The 17821-nt window shown below is 38.5% G+C and overlaps 1 protein-coding gene across 1 annotated transcript in view; it reads right to left on the bottom strand.

Moving 5' to 3' along the window:
- The window catches only part of TRAF3IP1 (TRAF3 interacting protein 1), a 61176-nt gene that overhangs the window by 27834 nt on the left and 15521 nt on the right, over nucleotides 1–17821 (bottom strand). The window contains exons 2-8 of the mRNA XM_026852419.1: nucleotides 17711–17805; nucleotides 17067–17135; nucleotides 12624–12785; nucleotides 10516–10650; nucleotides 9894–10358; nucleotides 8622–8699; nucleotides 787–862 (exon numbers count right to left, since the gene is read on the bottom strand). Coding sequence (XP_026708220.1) covers nucleotides 787–862; nucleotides 8622–8699; nucleotides 9894–10358; nucleotides 10516–10650; nucleotides 12624–12785; nucleotides 17067–17135; nucleotides 17711–17805 — 1080 coding nt within the window. The remainder of the gene's footprint in view (nucleotides 1–786; nucleotides 863–8621; nucleotides 8700–9893; nucleotides 10359–10515; nucleotides 10651–12623; nucleotides 12786–17066; nucleotides 17136–17710; nucleotides 17806–17821) is intronic.

Below are 17821 nucleotides of genomic sequence, written 5' to 3'. Positions count from 1 at the left end.
ACAATCTTTTTATTTATAAACCCTAAATTTCTAATAACCAAACAGTAAGACTTCAGATCCTTGCAAAACAACTGAAAAATTCAGAAAATAAGTTTGGATTCCCTAGCCAAATTTTGGAAGGGCACTCTTCCCAAATATTAGTAAGTGATAATTTTACAAATTCAGTGTTCATGGCTGTGTGATTTATCCCTACAGGAAAGCACATCTTGCCTCAAAAATGTCTTTCATCTTACTACAACAATCTTAAACACCATATCTTAAGTCTTACTATAACAAAAATACTGTGCTGAATATTGTTCTGCTGTAAACATTTAACAAATTGTTACATGTGACTTTATGTAAAGGTAATGTGCGATATTTTCATCAACTCAAACATACTGTCCACTAATCCTCAGTGATAGGAAAAAAAAGCAGCGCCAAAGTTTTGCAAGGCATCATTTCTCTAAACTTGTTAGATTATTAAGCAAAGAAACAGTCCTTGTGAAACTAACAGAAATAGTTGTAGACCAGCTAGAAAAGCCCATTCCGGGAGAACACAATAAATATCAAGAGCAGGCTGAATTGATCTCTGCAATTGTGTATGAGGAACTCGAGCAAACTGAACTGAGTACCACTTGCTGTGTATCAAATCCATGCAGAAAAATCGCCTATTGGATTCATAAATGCAGACTGGGAGTATAAAAAAAGCACTGAAAACAATAAAGATGGATATTTAAGTATTTATGATATTCCTATTCAATAACCCTCCAGCATATTTAATAGAAATAATATCCTCTCTCTAGTTACCTTCTCCTCCGGGTTTGGCGCGTTGCCTTGGTCCTTTTGTTGAAGGCTGCCTTGATATTCTCGCAGGACTTCCACTCTAACAAAAAAAAAAAAAAAAAAGCCCACAAATTTATATAACTGTATATAAAAATATATGTATTTAATTTACTTAATGCATTGCTTTTCTTAATCAGTATGTATTATACATAAAAATACCCACAAAACTTATCCACACATAAGAATATGTCAAATGTTAAGAATATATCAAATGTATGTTCCTCAAAGTCTACAGATATTTATCCCAGATACATGCTAGGTATTTTCTTTTAAATGAATCTATATGATTAGATTTCACTATTGTAAAGACAAATTCCAAATGTGAAGTAAGAGTATCCAAGGCACAGCAATCTTGTGAACCCTGTAGAGCATCTGTGATGCCACTTCTGGTCTTAGGATACAATGCTTAGCTACCAGGGAGCTACTGACATGAGTAAATGCTAAATATCACCTATATGTTTCAGCTACATCAGATAACCCAGTTTAACCTTCTGCGAAGTCTTTAATTTTCATTCCAAAATAGAAACAAAGACTAAAACACTGTGCCACTAGACTTGCACAGGCCTTTACTCAAACAGCAACTTTCCTGGACAAAGACCCTGGACAAACTAAGAAATGGGTCCTGCCAGAAAGACCAGAAAACAAGCAATGGATGATCTGAAGGTGCAACTGGCACAGGAAAAAGGATTAAGAGTTCAAAAGGAGAAAATATTAAACTGGAATAAAATTTAGGCCACTTGTGAGGACTCTGACCTTAGTCCAAAAGTGATTCAGACAAGCCAGGAAATTAAAGCAGGCAAGCACACACAAGAATCATTTTGTTTTCTCTGGATACAGCTTGTACTGCCCAAAGTCAAGGACACATGACTGACAATACTTTCCACAAAGGCACTATGTTACACAACAGTCATACATCCTTGGAAAGGAGCAAGTGAAATCATTAGGTCCCCTTGGCTGGAGGCTGGTAAAAAGACAAGCACAAGCAGCAGCTTCTCGTGAGATCAACATCGGTCCCCAGAGACAAGGCCACTGGGGCTGTGAGGTCCCTTGCATGCAAAGGAATAACAGAACCCATGCACAGATAGTGCTAGAGGGGCTGAAGGCACCTACAGCACTTGCCCTACAAAAGGCTCAAAACAACATCCCAGCAAGAGCAGGCAGAGGGGCAGGTCCAAGAAAGTTGCCATTACTACAGGTAGGGTATACTACAGATTTACTACTCACTCAACCTGAAGCACAGCTGGGGCTCAAATCACAGAATCACATACTCATCTAGGTTGGAGAAGACCTTGAAGCTCCTCCAGTCCAACCATGACCCTCACACTGACCGTTCCCAACTCTACCAGATCCCTCAGTGCTGGCTCAACCCAACTCTTCAACCCCTCCAGGGATGGGGACTCCCCCCCTGCCCCGGGCAGCCCATTCCAACACCCAACAACCCCTTCTGGAAAGAAATGCTTCCTAAGAGCCAGTCTGACCCTGCCCCAGCACAGCTTGAGGACATTCCCTCTTGTCCTGGTGCTGGTTCCTTGTGTCAAGAGACTCATCCCCCCTCTCTGCACCCTCCTTTCAGGGAGCTGTAGAGAGCTATGAGGTCTCCCCTCAGCCTCCTCTTCTCCAGACTAAACCCCCCCAGTTCCCTCAGCCGCTCCCCGTACGACCTGTGCTCCAGACCCTGCACCAGCTCCGTTGCCCTTCTCTGGACACGCTTGAGTCATTCATGGCCTTTTTGGAGTGAGGGGCCAAAAACTGAACCCAGTCATCGAGGGGCGGCCTCATCAGTGCTGAGTACAGGGGTGAGATCCCTTCCCTGTCCCTGATGGCCACGCTATTGCTGACACAAGCCAGGATACCACTGGTCTTCTTGACTACCTGGGCACACTGCTGGCTCCTGTTCAGCCAGCTGACAGTCAACCCCCCCTGGTCCCTTTCTGACTGGCAATGCCTCCAGAGAAGGTGCAATGTGTAACAGAGGACTCCTGCCAGCCCAACAAAACTCCTGAGTATGGGATCAGGAGGGAAGGAGGTAGTCCATACCCTTACACCAGTCTTGGCTAGCAGAAGGGGCAGACTTGGAAGTGGTGGACTTGGCAGTGTTAGGTTAATGGTTGGACTCGATCTTAAGGGTCTTTCCCATCCTAAAAGATTCTATGACTTCTGCTTTCACGTAGGCCAGAGGATGGGGCCAGCGATGGGATCTGGCCCACTATGTATGCACACAGGATTTCGCACTTCTTACAGTACTGTACATACTGATACCAGTAGCTTCCAACAAGCCATTCATACTTCTAATAACTTTACTGTCTGTTTGACCTAACTCCTTGATTTCATTTGATACATTTGTTGCTGAAAAGGAAGCAACCACCTCTGAACACAACAGAAGTAGTACAGGTGATTCACAGATTACCATTTTATGTTTCTGTGCTCTCTCTCCCTATAATGCATCTCTGCATCTCATTCAAAATCCTGAAATATGTTCAGCACCTCAGAGGATTTCCTCCTTATCTGCTTTTTTGAAGTTTGTGTGAATTAACAGTCCACAAAGTTTGCATCAAGTTTTACTGTCAACCCTGCTGATAATGACTGTATCAATAACATAAATGAGAATTACAAGTTCTTCCATTTCCATGCAAATGTTAACATTATATATTCCAATAACCTGCAGGAGAAAACTGTCAAGCTACACAATGTAAAATATTCATTTTCCATAATATCTTGCATATAGGACAATAGACCATACATATTGTAATGGAAAATAACACAATAAGTTGTTTAAAAATACAGGACACTAGTAAGTATTTTCACTCAAACTACTTCAGGTGACCATGCAAGAGAAATATCCCACCTCTACAGGCTTACAACGTACCCACTAGCACTGGACAGACAGCTATATGAAGGAGGGGAATGAAGTTTATGTGTCAGGAACAATAGTTACAAGTTTGCTTTGAATGCAAATGTTGCTTTTTTATATGCTATAATGCACCACAAGCTCAAAAGAAGTTCCTGACAAACAAAGGAGAAATGCTTATTAACAACAATCACAGTATGCGAATAGTGATAAACTGAGAAGCTGAACCATTTGGAGGTGCTTTATAGGAAAGTAAGCAGTCTACGCAAGAGTCACCTTCAACAGTTAGTTTAGGTCTTTTAGAAGCTACATGTCATTCACCTCCATGATTGTAATATAACGTGCACGCTCAGAATTTCAGGTATTCAATCAGACAGGAGAAAGCCCTACATCCAACGCTTCATAAAAATCTAGCTGAATGGTCAGTACATGGCCCTGCTTTGACATAAACTAGTTTTGACTTTATACTATCTTCACTGGATTATTACAGTTATTATTGGACCCACAACCAGAGCTACCAATATTTTTGTTTCACTCTTTAGGAAATAGTGGCATGTTATAAAGAAAAATAGACAGAAGTCCAAAAAGCATAGCTAATATTCAAGTGGTTAATCTTAATCCTAGGTCATCATAATTACTACCATCTCTCACAGCCACAACATTACACAAGGAGCAAAAAAACCCCTCACATACCATCACAGTCTGGCTCTATGGGCCCACAGGCCACATCTGGTACACTCAACTTCAGCAGCTCTTTGGGTGATGTAATTATTAGCACAGGTGGGGAAGGACTTGAGAATAGGTGCTGAGGCTTCTGGAGGAATGGATTTAGTCATTTATTTATGTCAGGTAGTGACTACAAACACTGCTTAACATTTTTGTAGAGCCACATGTGCACACTGGCAACAGGTGCAAAGTAAAAGTTAAAATTTAATCACTATGGTAGCACACAAAAACATAAATCCCACAATATTTATGATTTGAGTCTTTCCAAAGGGAGATAAAATAGGTCATTCTTCTTACAAATTCAGAGGCTCCAAGACTTTGAAAAGCTGTCACTGGAGCCATTAAAAAGAAATCTTACACTTCATTTCACACCATCCTGGAAAAAACATATTAAAGTAAAAGCCTAGATGGATCCACTTTCCAGTTTTGAGTAATTACATTTCTATTTGGAGAGGATACAGCAGCCTGCTGCAAACCATCCAATCTGCTTCTCTGTCCTCATTATTAACCTTTAAATAGGTTGACTTTAGTTTTAAGACATAAGAAAACAATTATTTCTAATGTTTCAGCAGGTCAAGAAGAAGAATATGCTTTGAAAAGACATCCTGCCAAACTGTTAATTCTTCTTCCTTCCCATGCAGCACAACCAACCTCTACATTCATGAAAGGATGTCATGACCAGTTTCTATCAGTGACTTGCATACTGCTCTCATAACTAATTCTGTCCATGCTTACATACATCTCCTCTAGCCACGGCCACTCCATGCATCAACAGTCCAAGGAAGACAAAACATTCCCAACCAAACAAAGCAGGAGCACAATCATTATATAAATCAGCCACTCTGATTTTTCCCCTCTAATTCATCAGATTTACTGATAGTTCACTAATAATAACCAACAATTAAGTCTGTGAACAGAAATCTAATTCAACCAACCCTCCATGATACTTTTCTTCTATTCAGATCCACAGTGCCAGGAGGTATATTTGCATGTATACTGTCAATAGTGTGTGCATATAAGTTTTATATAAATACAAACACATATATAAATACATTTTTAAATTCTGTGCAAGACTATTCCTCAACAAATAAATACAGCTCATTTTTAATGCTTTTACTGAAAGCTATGTATCTCTCAAAAGCTTTCCTTGCTCTCTCTCCCTCAAACGGTCAGTATTTCCAATATTTATTCCTAAAATTGTTATCATGATTAATAGGCAGAATTTATTAGTGTGCAACAGCAACAAGGAAAGATCTCTGCTTGCTAAGGTCAATTTGATTGCTGTGGAGGTAAAACTTAAGAAAATATCAATTGTCTTTTCCTCAAATGAAAGTTCACAAGATTGTGTTCTATTAGTGTCAGCTTATGCTAATCAAGACCTTTCAAACACAAAAAGAACTATTAGATAAATCCTACTTTTAAAAATAAAAGTTTTAACGAACAGGTTTCCATAGAACAATTCTCTCTGCTGCTTCTAGGGCAGTTAATGTCTTATTTTCATTCAGTAGTTATTTCAATATAGTCAAGATGAGCTCCAACAGAAATAGAAGTTCATTAGATAGGAGTTAGAGGCTGATTCAAGTGACCAGTTCCAGAGCAATATAGTTTGTAGGGCAAAAATAAAAGTCATTATAGAAGTGGCCAAAACTGACAGGATATTACAAAAAGCCTTAGCCAAGAGTTTCGGCAGCCATCTGTAAAATGGAAGAGACTTTTCCAACGTGTTTGGCCTCAGGGGTAAATGACATACCTGTTCTGCAGCCACTTTCACATAAACAGCACCATACGCTCAGAAGCTCTATGACCTGAATCACCTTTTGTCAAAGTTATCTTTGTTATTTAGAGTTCAACAAGTCATGCTGTGAAGTGTCCGTTTCAAACAAGACTTTCTCATGAGATGGACTGAGAGCTAACAGAATAAACTCAACTCGCTCTGATCGCAAACAGGGTGCTATGCAACAGCTAGCCTTGAAGCAGCAAGTAGTCTTCTGATTGCCATGTGTTAGCCAAATGTCTCTTCTTAATTCCTACTTATACTTGCTTTCTTTTAGTTCCAGAAAACTATAGATACCCATGTGATGACTACTATATAAAGAGTTTCTTTAGGACCAGAAAATTAAATAAAAAAAAAAAAAAAGTCAACCTGTCAAAAATTAAGTAGCATCTTAACGCTGACCTCTAACAATTAGCAGTGACAAAAATTGTGACTTGTATGAACACAGATAGAATCTCCTCAAGACTCCTAATCTCACAGGAGCAAAGCCAGGAACTAAACTAAAGTGATAGCTTTGTTGTACATGTTGAATATGAAAAACAAAAATAAATCTAAATTAATTTGTTCTCTAAAGTAAATGCAGCATAAAAGTCATTCAGCCTGAAATTCTGTGGACATCTCAAGTGAAATAAAATTTCCCATTTCCTCATTTTTTCCCCTGATTGTTTCCACGTTCTTATGCTGTCAAGAAGTGTGTCTGAAGAAGGGACCCAATTCAAATACAGAGGAAGCAAGATGGAAGTCAAGTGGAAGACAAAGAGCCCACTACAACATGAAGCCATGTAAGACTAGGCTTGGAAAGAAAAAGAAGCTATGGCTAGGAGTGTGAGGATAAAGAAAGCAGGACTAGGAGCCTGGGTAAGTGGGTAAATGAGCGCAACAGGAACAAACAAGAAAGGAAGAGGAGGTTAATCCTCAGGGCAGAAAAGAGTGGGTAACATGTTAGGTACTGGCATATCAGCCACTGCTTGAGAGGGGCTGCTTCACATTGTTTCACTTATATTTACAAAAAGCTAAAGACAGATGCTGAAAATTTATTAATTATGCAGCAGAGACTACAAAATATGATTCAATACTCTTCATGTGCATAAAGACAGAAATTGTTTCCCTTCTTTTTTAATACACTTGCTTCACTGCCATGTGACTTAAATGGAGCTACACTATCTTAAATCAGGGTAAATCCGTGGAAATAAAGGCATTACCCTGCTATGAAACTACTGTGAGGACAGGAAGATCAACCACAGTCCATTAGATGCACTTTCCCATTATTTCATCCTGGAATTTCCTCTAAATCACTCTGTGCAACTATCTTAGCTCTCCAGCTCTAAAAATTCATCGGGAACATTTTCGTTTCATTTCTTGTCTTTCACAGTCTTAAGACGATGACCATTTTTCATACACTGGTCTAAGGTGTGTGTTTTCATCACCTAAAACCTAACCAGCATCTACTGTTACGCAAGCAAGTAGAGGAAAACTTGTCATCTAGATTTAAGGTAAAAAACCCACATGCCTTGGAATCACTCCCAAAAGCACTTAAGACAGGAAATGAAACTTTACTGCCCCAGTGTATTATTGTGGTGCCCAAGAGCACTACGATAGTTTGGGATGAGGCTCAGAATTTCCATTAGAGACCCAATTTGCAGGAAGTTTAACTTGGCCATGAACATTTGCTTCAGGCTAAAAACTATTTTATAACTCTCCCTCCAAGTGCCAATAATTTAAAAAGTTTGGTTGGATTTCAGTCAAAGAATAGCTATAAATTTGTCATCTCAAGTAGAAGACACGATGATGTCAGTGCCCCATAGACTCTCAACAGAGACTCCTGCTAGACTTGGGATCCTGCCTGTTTTTTTCTAGGCTTAAGCTTCTTTAGGTTAATTTATTGAAGGCTCACTCTTTAAACATTTAGCCATAATTCCACAAATTGCTTCAGGTCATCAAGAAGCAGCAGATGCAGACACAATAGTACCACGAGCAACAGCTACTGTTCAGAGGCCAGTGAGTTGCTATTCTGCCCTACCATTAACCAGCTGCAAAACATGGGCCCAGACACAACACTGGACTCATGTGCTTTCCAAAACAGTAACTTCTATTAGTGTACTGAAAAAAAAACCCCAACAACCTAACAGCTTTCCAGGAAAGATTCAGAGGAATAAGCAGAAAATTCTGAACAAGTATTTCTCCTGAAGTACCCAACATATGAATACACAGAAATAAAATCTAGAAAATTAAATAAACTAAGTAGATGGTTTTTTGTCCAAGCTCAGAGAAATTCTAAAAAAAACCACCCACACCAAAAACACCAAACAACCAGAGAAGTTTCTATTTTATAGCCCTAGAACTTGTCATCTACCTACCTTTCAATCCTACATTCTTTTCATGCAGACTCCCACATCATTCTAAATGCAACGCTTTCAATATTCACCTTCCCAGATCTTCTATACTACTAACCTCATTATCTGGCTGGCACTTGCTGTCTTTTGTCGGCCTCTGTATTTTTCTAAGCGTGGATTCCTCAGCATCTGTGGACTGAAAAGAAATTAATTGCTTTAAATTCAGTGTGCTGAGAAGTGAGCTAGTTACCTGAATAATGTGAAAGGGGAAATGAGCACAGAGTTGAACTGAGCACATTACAACATGCACCCATCTACCTTATCCATTTACCCACCCCCTTTACTTCGCCTTCTCCAAACAGGTGACTAACTGAACAAAATCAACAGTTAAACACTGTTCTTTCTGAGTAATATCAGGAAGGCAAGAATCCTTAAGGCCAGCAGACACGTACTGACAGAAGTGCTTTCTCACATCTAACAAAATTAAACTACCCCTTAACAGAAGCATCTCTGACATCCATTAATCCCAAATTTCTACCATGAACAATCATGTAACAGAACAGAAAATGAGAATAGGAAATATTTAGAGGAGGAAGAGAGAAGATTAAAAAAACAGTAAAAAGAAAGGCAATAAACAGATGTCTCTTAAGGCAGTTTAGGCCTTTACTCTGAGAAGGCCTCAAGTATGGAGAAACAGTGGATGTGTTCATTTTCAAAGATGCAACCTGATGTGGGGAGTCCACTGTAAATAGAGCACCATTTCAAGAGGGAAATGATTTGACCTAGATAGGCTTCCAAGCTGTTATTTCAAGGAAAAAAAAAAAAAAAAAAAAGAAAAATTCTAGCTGGAAGTCAGCAGCTTAACCTATAAAGCCAGAAAAAAACTACAAATGTACAAGTCCATCCTGTGTGTCCTGCTACAGAAGATGGAAACTTGAGAGGTATTAATGACTACTTATGGTCCAAAGGAAATCTCTTCAGCCTCATTTTCCCAAAAACCTGGCTCTAGCTGCAACAACAGCACACATTACTGGGAAGACACATGAAGATAGAATTACACAGTTCCAATGGTCACCATCACCTCTCTCTGCCAAACTTAATCTAATGTGATTGGAATTCAGACACACATAGCTCAGAACAGATTAGATGTTCAGGAAGCACAGTCAGATGAGTCTGATAGCTCAAGATGTTTCGTGAAGTTACACATATGGCCTCAGTCACACTCTTACCAGATCAAATCCACACCTTCACTTCATGAGAGTAACTGCCGTTAAAGAAAGTACTTAATTGTTAAATGAGCAGAAATACAAACATGCAAGGTCCTTAGAAGGAAACTTCAGTCCTACCACAGCATGCAAAAAATTATTTTCTGAAATGAGATTTCAATTACTTTTTTCTCTGCTTTATCCTTTCCACGTTCTCTTAAGTGCTCCCCATCTTTTTCTCTGTCCCTTTGTCTATCTCTTTCCCGATCTTTTCCTCTGTCTTTCTCTCGTTCTCTGTCCCTAGCCTTATCTTTGTCTCTTCCTTTCAGTCTGTCCTTTTCTCTTCCTCCTTCATTTTTTTTCTCTCTTTCCTGTCCTTTATCATGCTCAAGATAATCTTCTCGTTCTAGGTCTCCTTTTCCTTTGTTTTTTTCCGTTTCTCTTCTTTGCTTGGTTGTTATGCTTTTGTTTCTTTCCCTTTCTTGTTTTTCTCCTTCCTTAAAGGCATCTTTTTCAGGGTCTTTGTGCCTGTCTTCATTATCCTTCTGTTTATCACTTTCCTTTTCTCTTTCTTTGCTCTCTTTCAAATCTCCTTTGGGTTTTCTGTCTCTGCTTGAGCTTCTGTCTTTAATTTCAGTGTCTCCTCTACCCTAAAATGCAAGTGAAAACTAAAAATTATTTCCAATACAAGGCAACCCTATCACACAGTTACTTTACACAGACAAAACTGAACGGTAAAAAAGCCCCAAACAAACAAATCATAAAAAGCGTTGGCCCCTGTACCCCACAAAAGTTGCAAATGCCTACCTCCTTATGGCTTCTGAGTTCTTCTGTTTTGGATTCTCTGCTTTCTTTATCTTGAGATTTAGAGGAGGGAGGTTTCCCTTTAGCATCAACTCTTTCCCCAGCTAAGATCCTTTTTACAGCAGAATCACTGGATAGCTGCAAGGAATAGAAAAACATCATTGAATCAAGTAAGTTATTTTAGGAAATGTCTCCTTTATTCCTAACTCTGTAATCAACATGTCTTGGGTTGGGTTTTTCATTGGTTTTTTTGTTTTTGTTTTTTATAAATACAGCTCTTACTTCTGCTCTTTTGGAAACATTCTTTCACAGGAATAACAATGCTCTTATATCAAATACCTCCTTGTAATAATTTGATTTTATGTAAGAGGTAACTGAATATATAGTGCTTTTAATGTATTATAGTATAATAGCAATTCGCATTATTGTAACAACATAAATATTTTTCAAAACAGTAAATGACTTAAATCCTTATATCATGATGGCTAGATTGGTTAAACACCCTTAAAACCACATTCTGTTTATTATTATTTATTATTATATTATTTATTATTATAATATTATAATATATATAACATATTATAATAAATTATAATTTATTATAATATTATTTATTATTAAACCACATTTATATCCACTCTTAGGCCACTCCGCTTTCACCTAATACTTGCTTAAACAGCAATAGTCACTAAAGAAAACTACATTAAGAATTACTTCCAAAAAGCTGCAGTTATACTGTTTAAAAAACTTCTGTACCTAGTTCATTTGTTAAGATAACAAGCAATTATTAATTAGATAATCTGGACAGCAAGTTAACATCATGTCCAAGTGCCAAAGAGTTTGACTACATTAACAGAAAAAGGAAAAAATCATCACATTGCCAGGGAAATTTTCTTCCTGAAACAGGAATGGCTTTTAGATCACTAAAACTGCTATTGCCCTAGGGGTTGACTCCTGATTCTTGGTTTGTAAATACAAGAGTATGAATGTTTGTGGTTTTTCATATTTAGACACAAACTTCTGCACATTAGCAACATCTGCCTGAACTACATAATTCCAAGCAGTGTGCTCAGCTCAGCACTACAAGTAAGTACGTACCAAGCTAGAGAATGAAGGAAATCTTTTCCACAATGCACATCAAGCTTATATTTCACAATAAAAGCCAAGACACTAATTATCTTAGCTAAAATGGGTGGACTACATCCTCTGGGTATTAAATCTCACCACAACATTCTTCAAAGCTGTTCCATCAAGCACATTTTCAAACTCATCCAGTCTCTGTGGATACGTTTATCAACTTTGCCCCTTCCTGCTCTCAAGCAACTCATAGGGAAGAAACTCAGAAGCACTCAGCTAATTAAAACAAAATTATGATTAGATTATCAAAGATAATCCAAACTAAATTTGCAGACAGCCTCCAAACACTGTAGTATTTCATAGTTAAATATACACAATTTCTTCACCCTCATTAATTCAACAGTTTTCGACAATACCTTTGGATTTCAAAAATCTCTGTAACACCTATAAGCAAAGAATCCCCATAACTTTTAATGACACATTTATTTTAAGAATGCAACATTATTTTAAGAACTGCCCCTGCAGTTATTTTTAACAGGTTATCAAATTTCTCCTTTGCTGCATTTCCATATGCAAAAAAGTAATAATAATGAAAAAAGGTAGCACATTGGAAAATTACTTTTATAATAGAATTGGAGATTTGACTAAAATTTTGAAGGGAAGTCAAAAGCGGCAGCATCAGGTCATATAATTCATGTGTCTGATGTGTCTCAATCCAAAAGTTTTAAAAGTTCTGAAGCTTCATATTTGTCTTCAAATAAAATAGATGTTATTAAATGACCAATGAATAAGGTGAGAAATAAAAATGAGTATACATTAAAAGCACTAAAATACCCAGAACATATTTGCATGGGGACCTGGCTTAAACTCTGCTAAGGATCATATACAATTTCTGTTGTTACTATTATTGTAAGTAGTGATCCAACGTTTATCTTCTGTAATTAAAAATAGCAGATAAGTGTTAATAATGTCTGTTGCAAATGAGCTCTGATAATATATCACCATGTGTATAAAATATATATGTGATATCGTACCTTATTTAAGCAACACTTCCCAATTGCTTGAAGAAATTCATTGGTTTTTTCTGGTTCATGTCCAGCCACAACACGTGCTGGTTTTACTGACAGTGGCTCCCCTGTTACCATTACAACAGCATCAATTGCCTTCTGAAGGAAGCTTATTTTGGCATCTTTATCCTGGTAAAAGAGCAATCAAGAAATAATACTGAGACTCCAAAATAATTCCACACACCACCTAAAGACTAGAAAAACTCTGATGGGAGGAATAGTTGCAGAAAGCATTTGTACAACAAGAGCAGCACGTTGTTTGTAAGGTAAGGAAAGAAGGCTGCTCCTGATTTATATAGCTATTTATTTCTGATTAAGAAATTACACCTTTGATAATGGATGAACATTGAACTGGAATGACTAAAAAGAAAGTATAATTTTGCCTTTTTAGTATGTTGATCATTTATCTCCAGTGTATTTTAAGACTGCTATAGGACCCTTCGCGTTCTATTTTCAAGCATTACATGTTAAAGAAGATAAAAGTTTTGTTTAAGAAATTATGGCAAATATTACCAAAGGAATCACTAAAGAGTTATAAAAAGACTGTTACAGCAGATATTGCTCAGAAGGACAGTTCTTGCCCTGAATAATTTTCAGCAGAGAAGTCCCAAATTAATAGGACTAATGTGAGTCTAAACTGAGATTTACATGCTTGTACACACACTTTACAAATCAGACTTAAGAGTGAGTAAAGAAAACATATGAAAGATGCTGGGAGAGGAATACAGGCACATATTTTTATCTCCACAATGACCAGATGTGTTTTAGTTTTATAATTATACTTTACAAACAACTTTCCCCAAGTGCCCTTCAGTAAAGACGATGTCTTTTAGTGATGATGCAAAATCATAAGAAAAAAAAAATAAAGACAAAATAAACAAACCCCCACCAAGGGAAATTTTATTGGAGGGTTCCTGGCTCAGAGAATGAAATCATGGTGTGAAGTCTCTACAGCTGCAAAATACTCAGGGGGGAAAAGAAGGTTTTTATTAATAAAACATAATAAAACTCAAGGAATATTCACCAGGTCCAGCACAGAAGTCTACTCACTCATCCTTTACAGTCATGAGTGGAGATAAAGTATTTTACTAGCCTGTTAAAAAAGTAAACCCATGTGAGAAGAACTTTCTATGTGTGTTTTAATAAGCTTCAGTTCAAAAGGGTATGAACTACCACAATCAAACTGATAAGTGAAAAGCAGACCACTGCCATTTCAGTTGGTTCAGAAAAGGAACAGTTGTCATTATCCAGTAAGACACCTGATTTTGCACTGCACTTACTGTCTGAATATCTCAGGTGACCTGGATCAAATCAACAGACGTACCAATACAGAGGAAAGCCATAGAAGCCAGTATTTCCTCTGCTGAGCAAGGCCAACACTCTTTACAGGCCATGGGGGTAGCAATACCCACTCCTGGGGCACTGGAGCTTAACAGAGCTGTTCACGTAGTATTACAATCCCCCAGAGCCCCTCTCCATTAACAAGAGCTGGGTTCTGCTGCAAGCACATGCATGATAGCTATAGGCGTGGGAAGACAGTCTCCAGAGTCAGGGTCTTTCCGTCTTCAGCTCTTCCAAACAGATTAAAACAAACAACTACCACATAGCTGGGATTTTCAGATTGTCTCCATTAACATCAGGAGCGCTTCGCCCTCACCAGTGCTCCCTGCATTCAAAAATTAAAAAAAAAGGGAAAGAAGGAAATACTGCAATTCCCTTTATTAAAATAGTTATCCGTCCTTCCAAGGACATATGCAATCTATTAATTTTAGGAAGGAGACAGGACACTATTCTAAACCAAACATTTTCAAATTAAGATATAAGAATTCCTCCTACGTCCTCATCATTTTCAGCAATGACATTATCAGTGTGTTCTGTCCATGTAAAAAATCCTTATCAACCCAATGAGAAATCTACAGCTCCCACCTGCATCAGCAAATAAAATGCTATCAAAGTATAAACAAACATCTGAAACAGTGCTGAGAGCTTAAGAAAATATTTTTTATTGTGTAGAGTTCAAAAAGAGGTATCTCCCCTGTTTCAAGTGGTAGGACTTACATATATAAATTTTGTGTCTGCATATATATATATATATATATATATATGAAGCTGATGTGAAAGATTAAAGGAACAAGCCTGATATCCTATCTTTCGATTTAAAAGAGAACAACTTTTTACTAGACCCAACAGGATGAACCTTTCTGATAAACATGCAGACAGCTGGTAAAAGAAGTGTTTCTGTTTCAGAGAAGTCCCAACAATTAAGGAATCCTCATGCTTTAAAGCCCCCTTACATCTCTCTCCAATTGACTGCTCTGACTGTACATCCCTGAAACAAACCGGAACTCTGCGATGTCCCCGTGCCTGCTCTGCAGGCCAGATTTGGCTGTGGGATGCTCCCAGCCTGCTTCCCGCATCTTTCTATGCAGGAGGAGGGGACCAGCGATCCAAGCAGAATGGATTCCAATGGATTCCACCTCTCCCAACACTGGAGACATAAAAGGTAGCACAGAAGAAACGGTGGGTACTTCAGGACCCCATGATGTTCAGGCGGGAGAGGTGAGTTGAAACTAGAAACAAAGACAGTTGCTGCACGTATGTGTGCATAATGCTGCGTAGCATGGAAAGGGATGTCCAGACCAGGAGTCAGCCCCATCTGCCACAAAGGACAGACCACCAGCTTTGGGCTTTCCTAGTTTCAGACTCTGCAGCTTGTAATCTGCAACAGCACAGCACAGCCAGCTTGCAAAAGCACCTCTCATTTTTTCCCAGCCCACAGCAAGCACACCATGGGTTACAGCACTGGGAACATTTCACAGTGGGTACAAACCTTTTCTTTTTTCTGAAAGCATCCTGCCTGCTCCAAGTCTGTGCATCTACTGACAGACCCTCACACGAGAGAAGTGTTGTTCCCTAGTGTTAGATAAAGCAGATCACCCCCACATAGAAATATATACAGTTACTCACAACACGGACTCTGGCTGTTGCTCTCAGGCTCTAGCTCTCCGTGAGTAGTTTTGGACTCTGCATAAAGATTATTCTCCTGATTTTCTACAAGTCCAGCAGAAATCACAGCAAGGAAGCATCCTGTGAGAGCCAAGTCTTTCCCCTGACCAGTGTTTTAAAAAGAGGAACACCAGCTAAAGACGTTTTCCCCCACACTACAACATTTTGATCTCCTCAGTCTGAACTTTTGAAGTTTTTTGAAGAAATTCTCAGAGAGGTACTCAAAATTGGTGCAACTTCACAGCTATTACAGTATGTAGATACAAAGACTTACTCAGGAGTTGTTAGGAAATCGGCTTTTTCAATCCACAAATAAAATGCATGGTACTCTCCCAAGAAGTGACAGCATGTGCTAAGCTGCTCTTCATCACAGAGCCTACTGACAAGCTTCAACAGGGAGAGTATCAACAAAAACAACAATCCGTTGTATAATTAACTTAGATTTTAGTTATCCTGACAACAATTAGAACAGTCACAGAAATAAATGTACATACCAGACCAATAATTAGCTGCAAGAAGTGCACAGAACATCCATACAATCAGCTGTAGGATGACAAGCCAGGCTCATAGACCTCACACTTTCAGTTGCTATGTTAAACAATCACCAAGGGATGTAGCTGTCTAACTAGCAATATACAAACACTGCATTATTTGCCATGCATAAGTGACCAAAGTTTCCAATCGAGTCAGTACTTGGAGAAGTCAGCATCAGCTCAGCAAAGAGGCAGACAGTAGAAAAGCAGCAAATGTAGACTAAAGTCACCCTTGTACTTAAGAAAAGCAGTTTTCAGTAATAACATTAACCTTCTCTTTCAGTAATTAGTCGTTTGTATACTTAATAAACCTACTGTGGAATGCATATACTAGACGAATACCTCAGGAAGTCCTGGAATATTAAGCAAGAATATTTACTGTATATATGTGTATATATATTTACTGTATACATATGTGTGTATACAGACATATATAAAGTGATAGATATAAAACCCAACATTCTACTGGGAGACTCTAAAAAGCTGTATGTGGATTTCTAGTGTTGGTGATTTAATACCAACACCTAACTACTTCAAGGCAATCTCACTACATGTGGGTTTTCATCTGTAATACAACAGTATTTTGGAAACCCAGATCTGGTCATAGATTAACCCTCACTGTTTTGAAATCTATACAGAAGTAGTTGTTTACACATGGCAGCTTGTTTTTGTCACATCGTCAGATGTAATCTATACCCGTTCACTTCATGCATTGTACAGTATAACCAACGGGCAATAGCTTCTACAATCTCTTCAAAAAACTAAAGACAGGTACTTGATATAGAACACCAAAATGACCAAAAGTGCTTTGTGGCAAGTTTCACAGAATACTAATATTAAAGCTAAATAAATAAGGAAGCTTCATACCCACCTTAACATTATCTGATTTCAATTCAAAATCCGTGTAAAGTCCTTTCATAAAACCTGTCACTCTAATTACCTTCAAAACAGAAGAAAAGGATAAGTTAAGAAAGAATACTTGAAGGCCTCTGTTCAATAAAGCTTGTGCAGCAACAGGAAATACACTGGCCTTATTTGCTTTCAGAGGTGATACCTTGTTTAGAACTATTTCTAGAGCAGGTTCAGAGGTCTGCTGTGTCTCTGAACATGCTCTGGAACAACGAGACTTAATCCTTGCTTACGGCTCAGGCCTGCCTTTCTATTTAATTCCATCTTTAACCTTGATGGTTGGTGAATCTGGAAGATTCACAAGGTAAACACCAGCATATGCATTTTAAACATAGCTCTGCATTGTTCCCATATTGACTACAGGTATAATACATATTATATATCATTATATATAAAATTATATAACATTACATATTTAAAAGCAGCAGCTCAGTGAATGCAAAAAATAAGACTTTTTTTAAATGGGAGGTGGAAAAACAACCTACTAGCACGTTTCATGAAAGATCAAATGCACGACAGACTGACAAAGAGCGAACCCCTCGTCTCGTCTTAACCACCACCAGCAACCCTGAAACCCTTGAGATTTACTCGCTACTCGGAGCATACCCTCCGCGGCAGTGACCTGCGTGTGCCACCCAGCCCTCTGCAGGCCCCGGCTAAGGTGCCGAGGTCCGCGGGTGTCCCCCCGGCAGAGCCCCCCCCTCAGCCCCACGCCTG

The sequence above is a fragment of the Athene cunicularia genome (assembly GCF_003259725.1).
Source record: "Athene cunicularia isolate RWA chromosome 7 unlocalized genomic scaffold, athCun1 chr7_part1, whole genome shotgun sequence".
NCBI classification, from domain to species: Eukaryota; Metazoa; Chordata; class Aves; order Strigiformes; family Strigidae; genus Athene; species Athene cunicularia.
The sequence above is the reverse complement of the archived record's forward strand: the minus strand, read 5'-3'. Positions and strand labels throughout refer to the sequence as shown.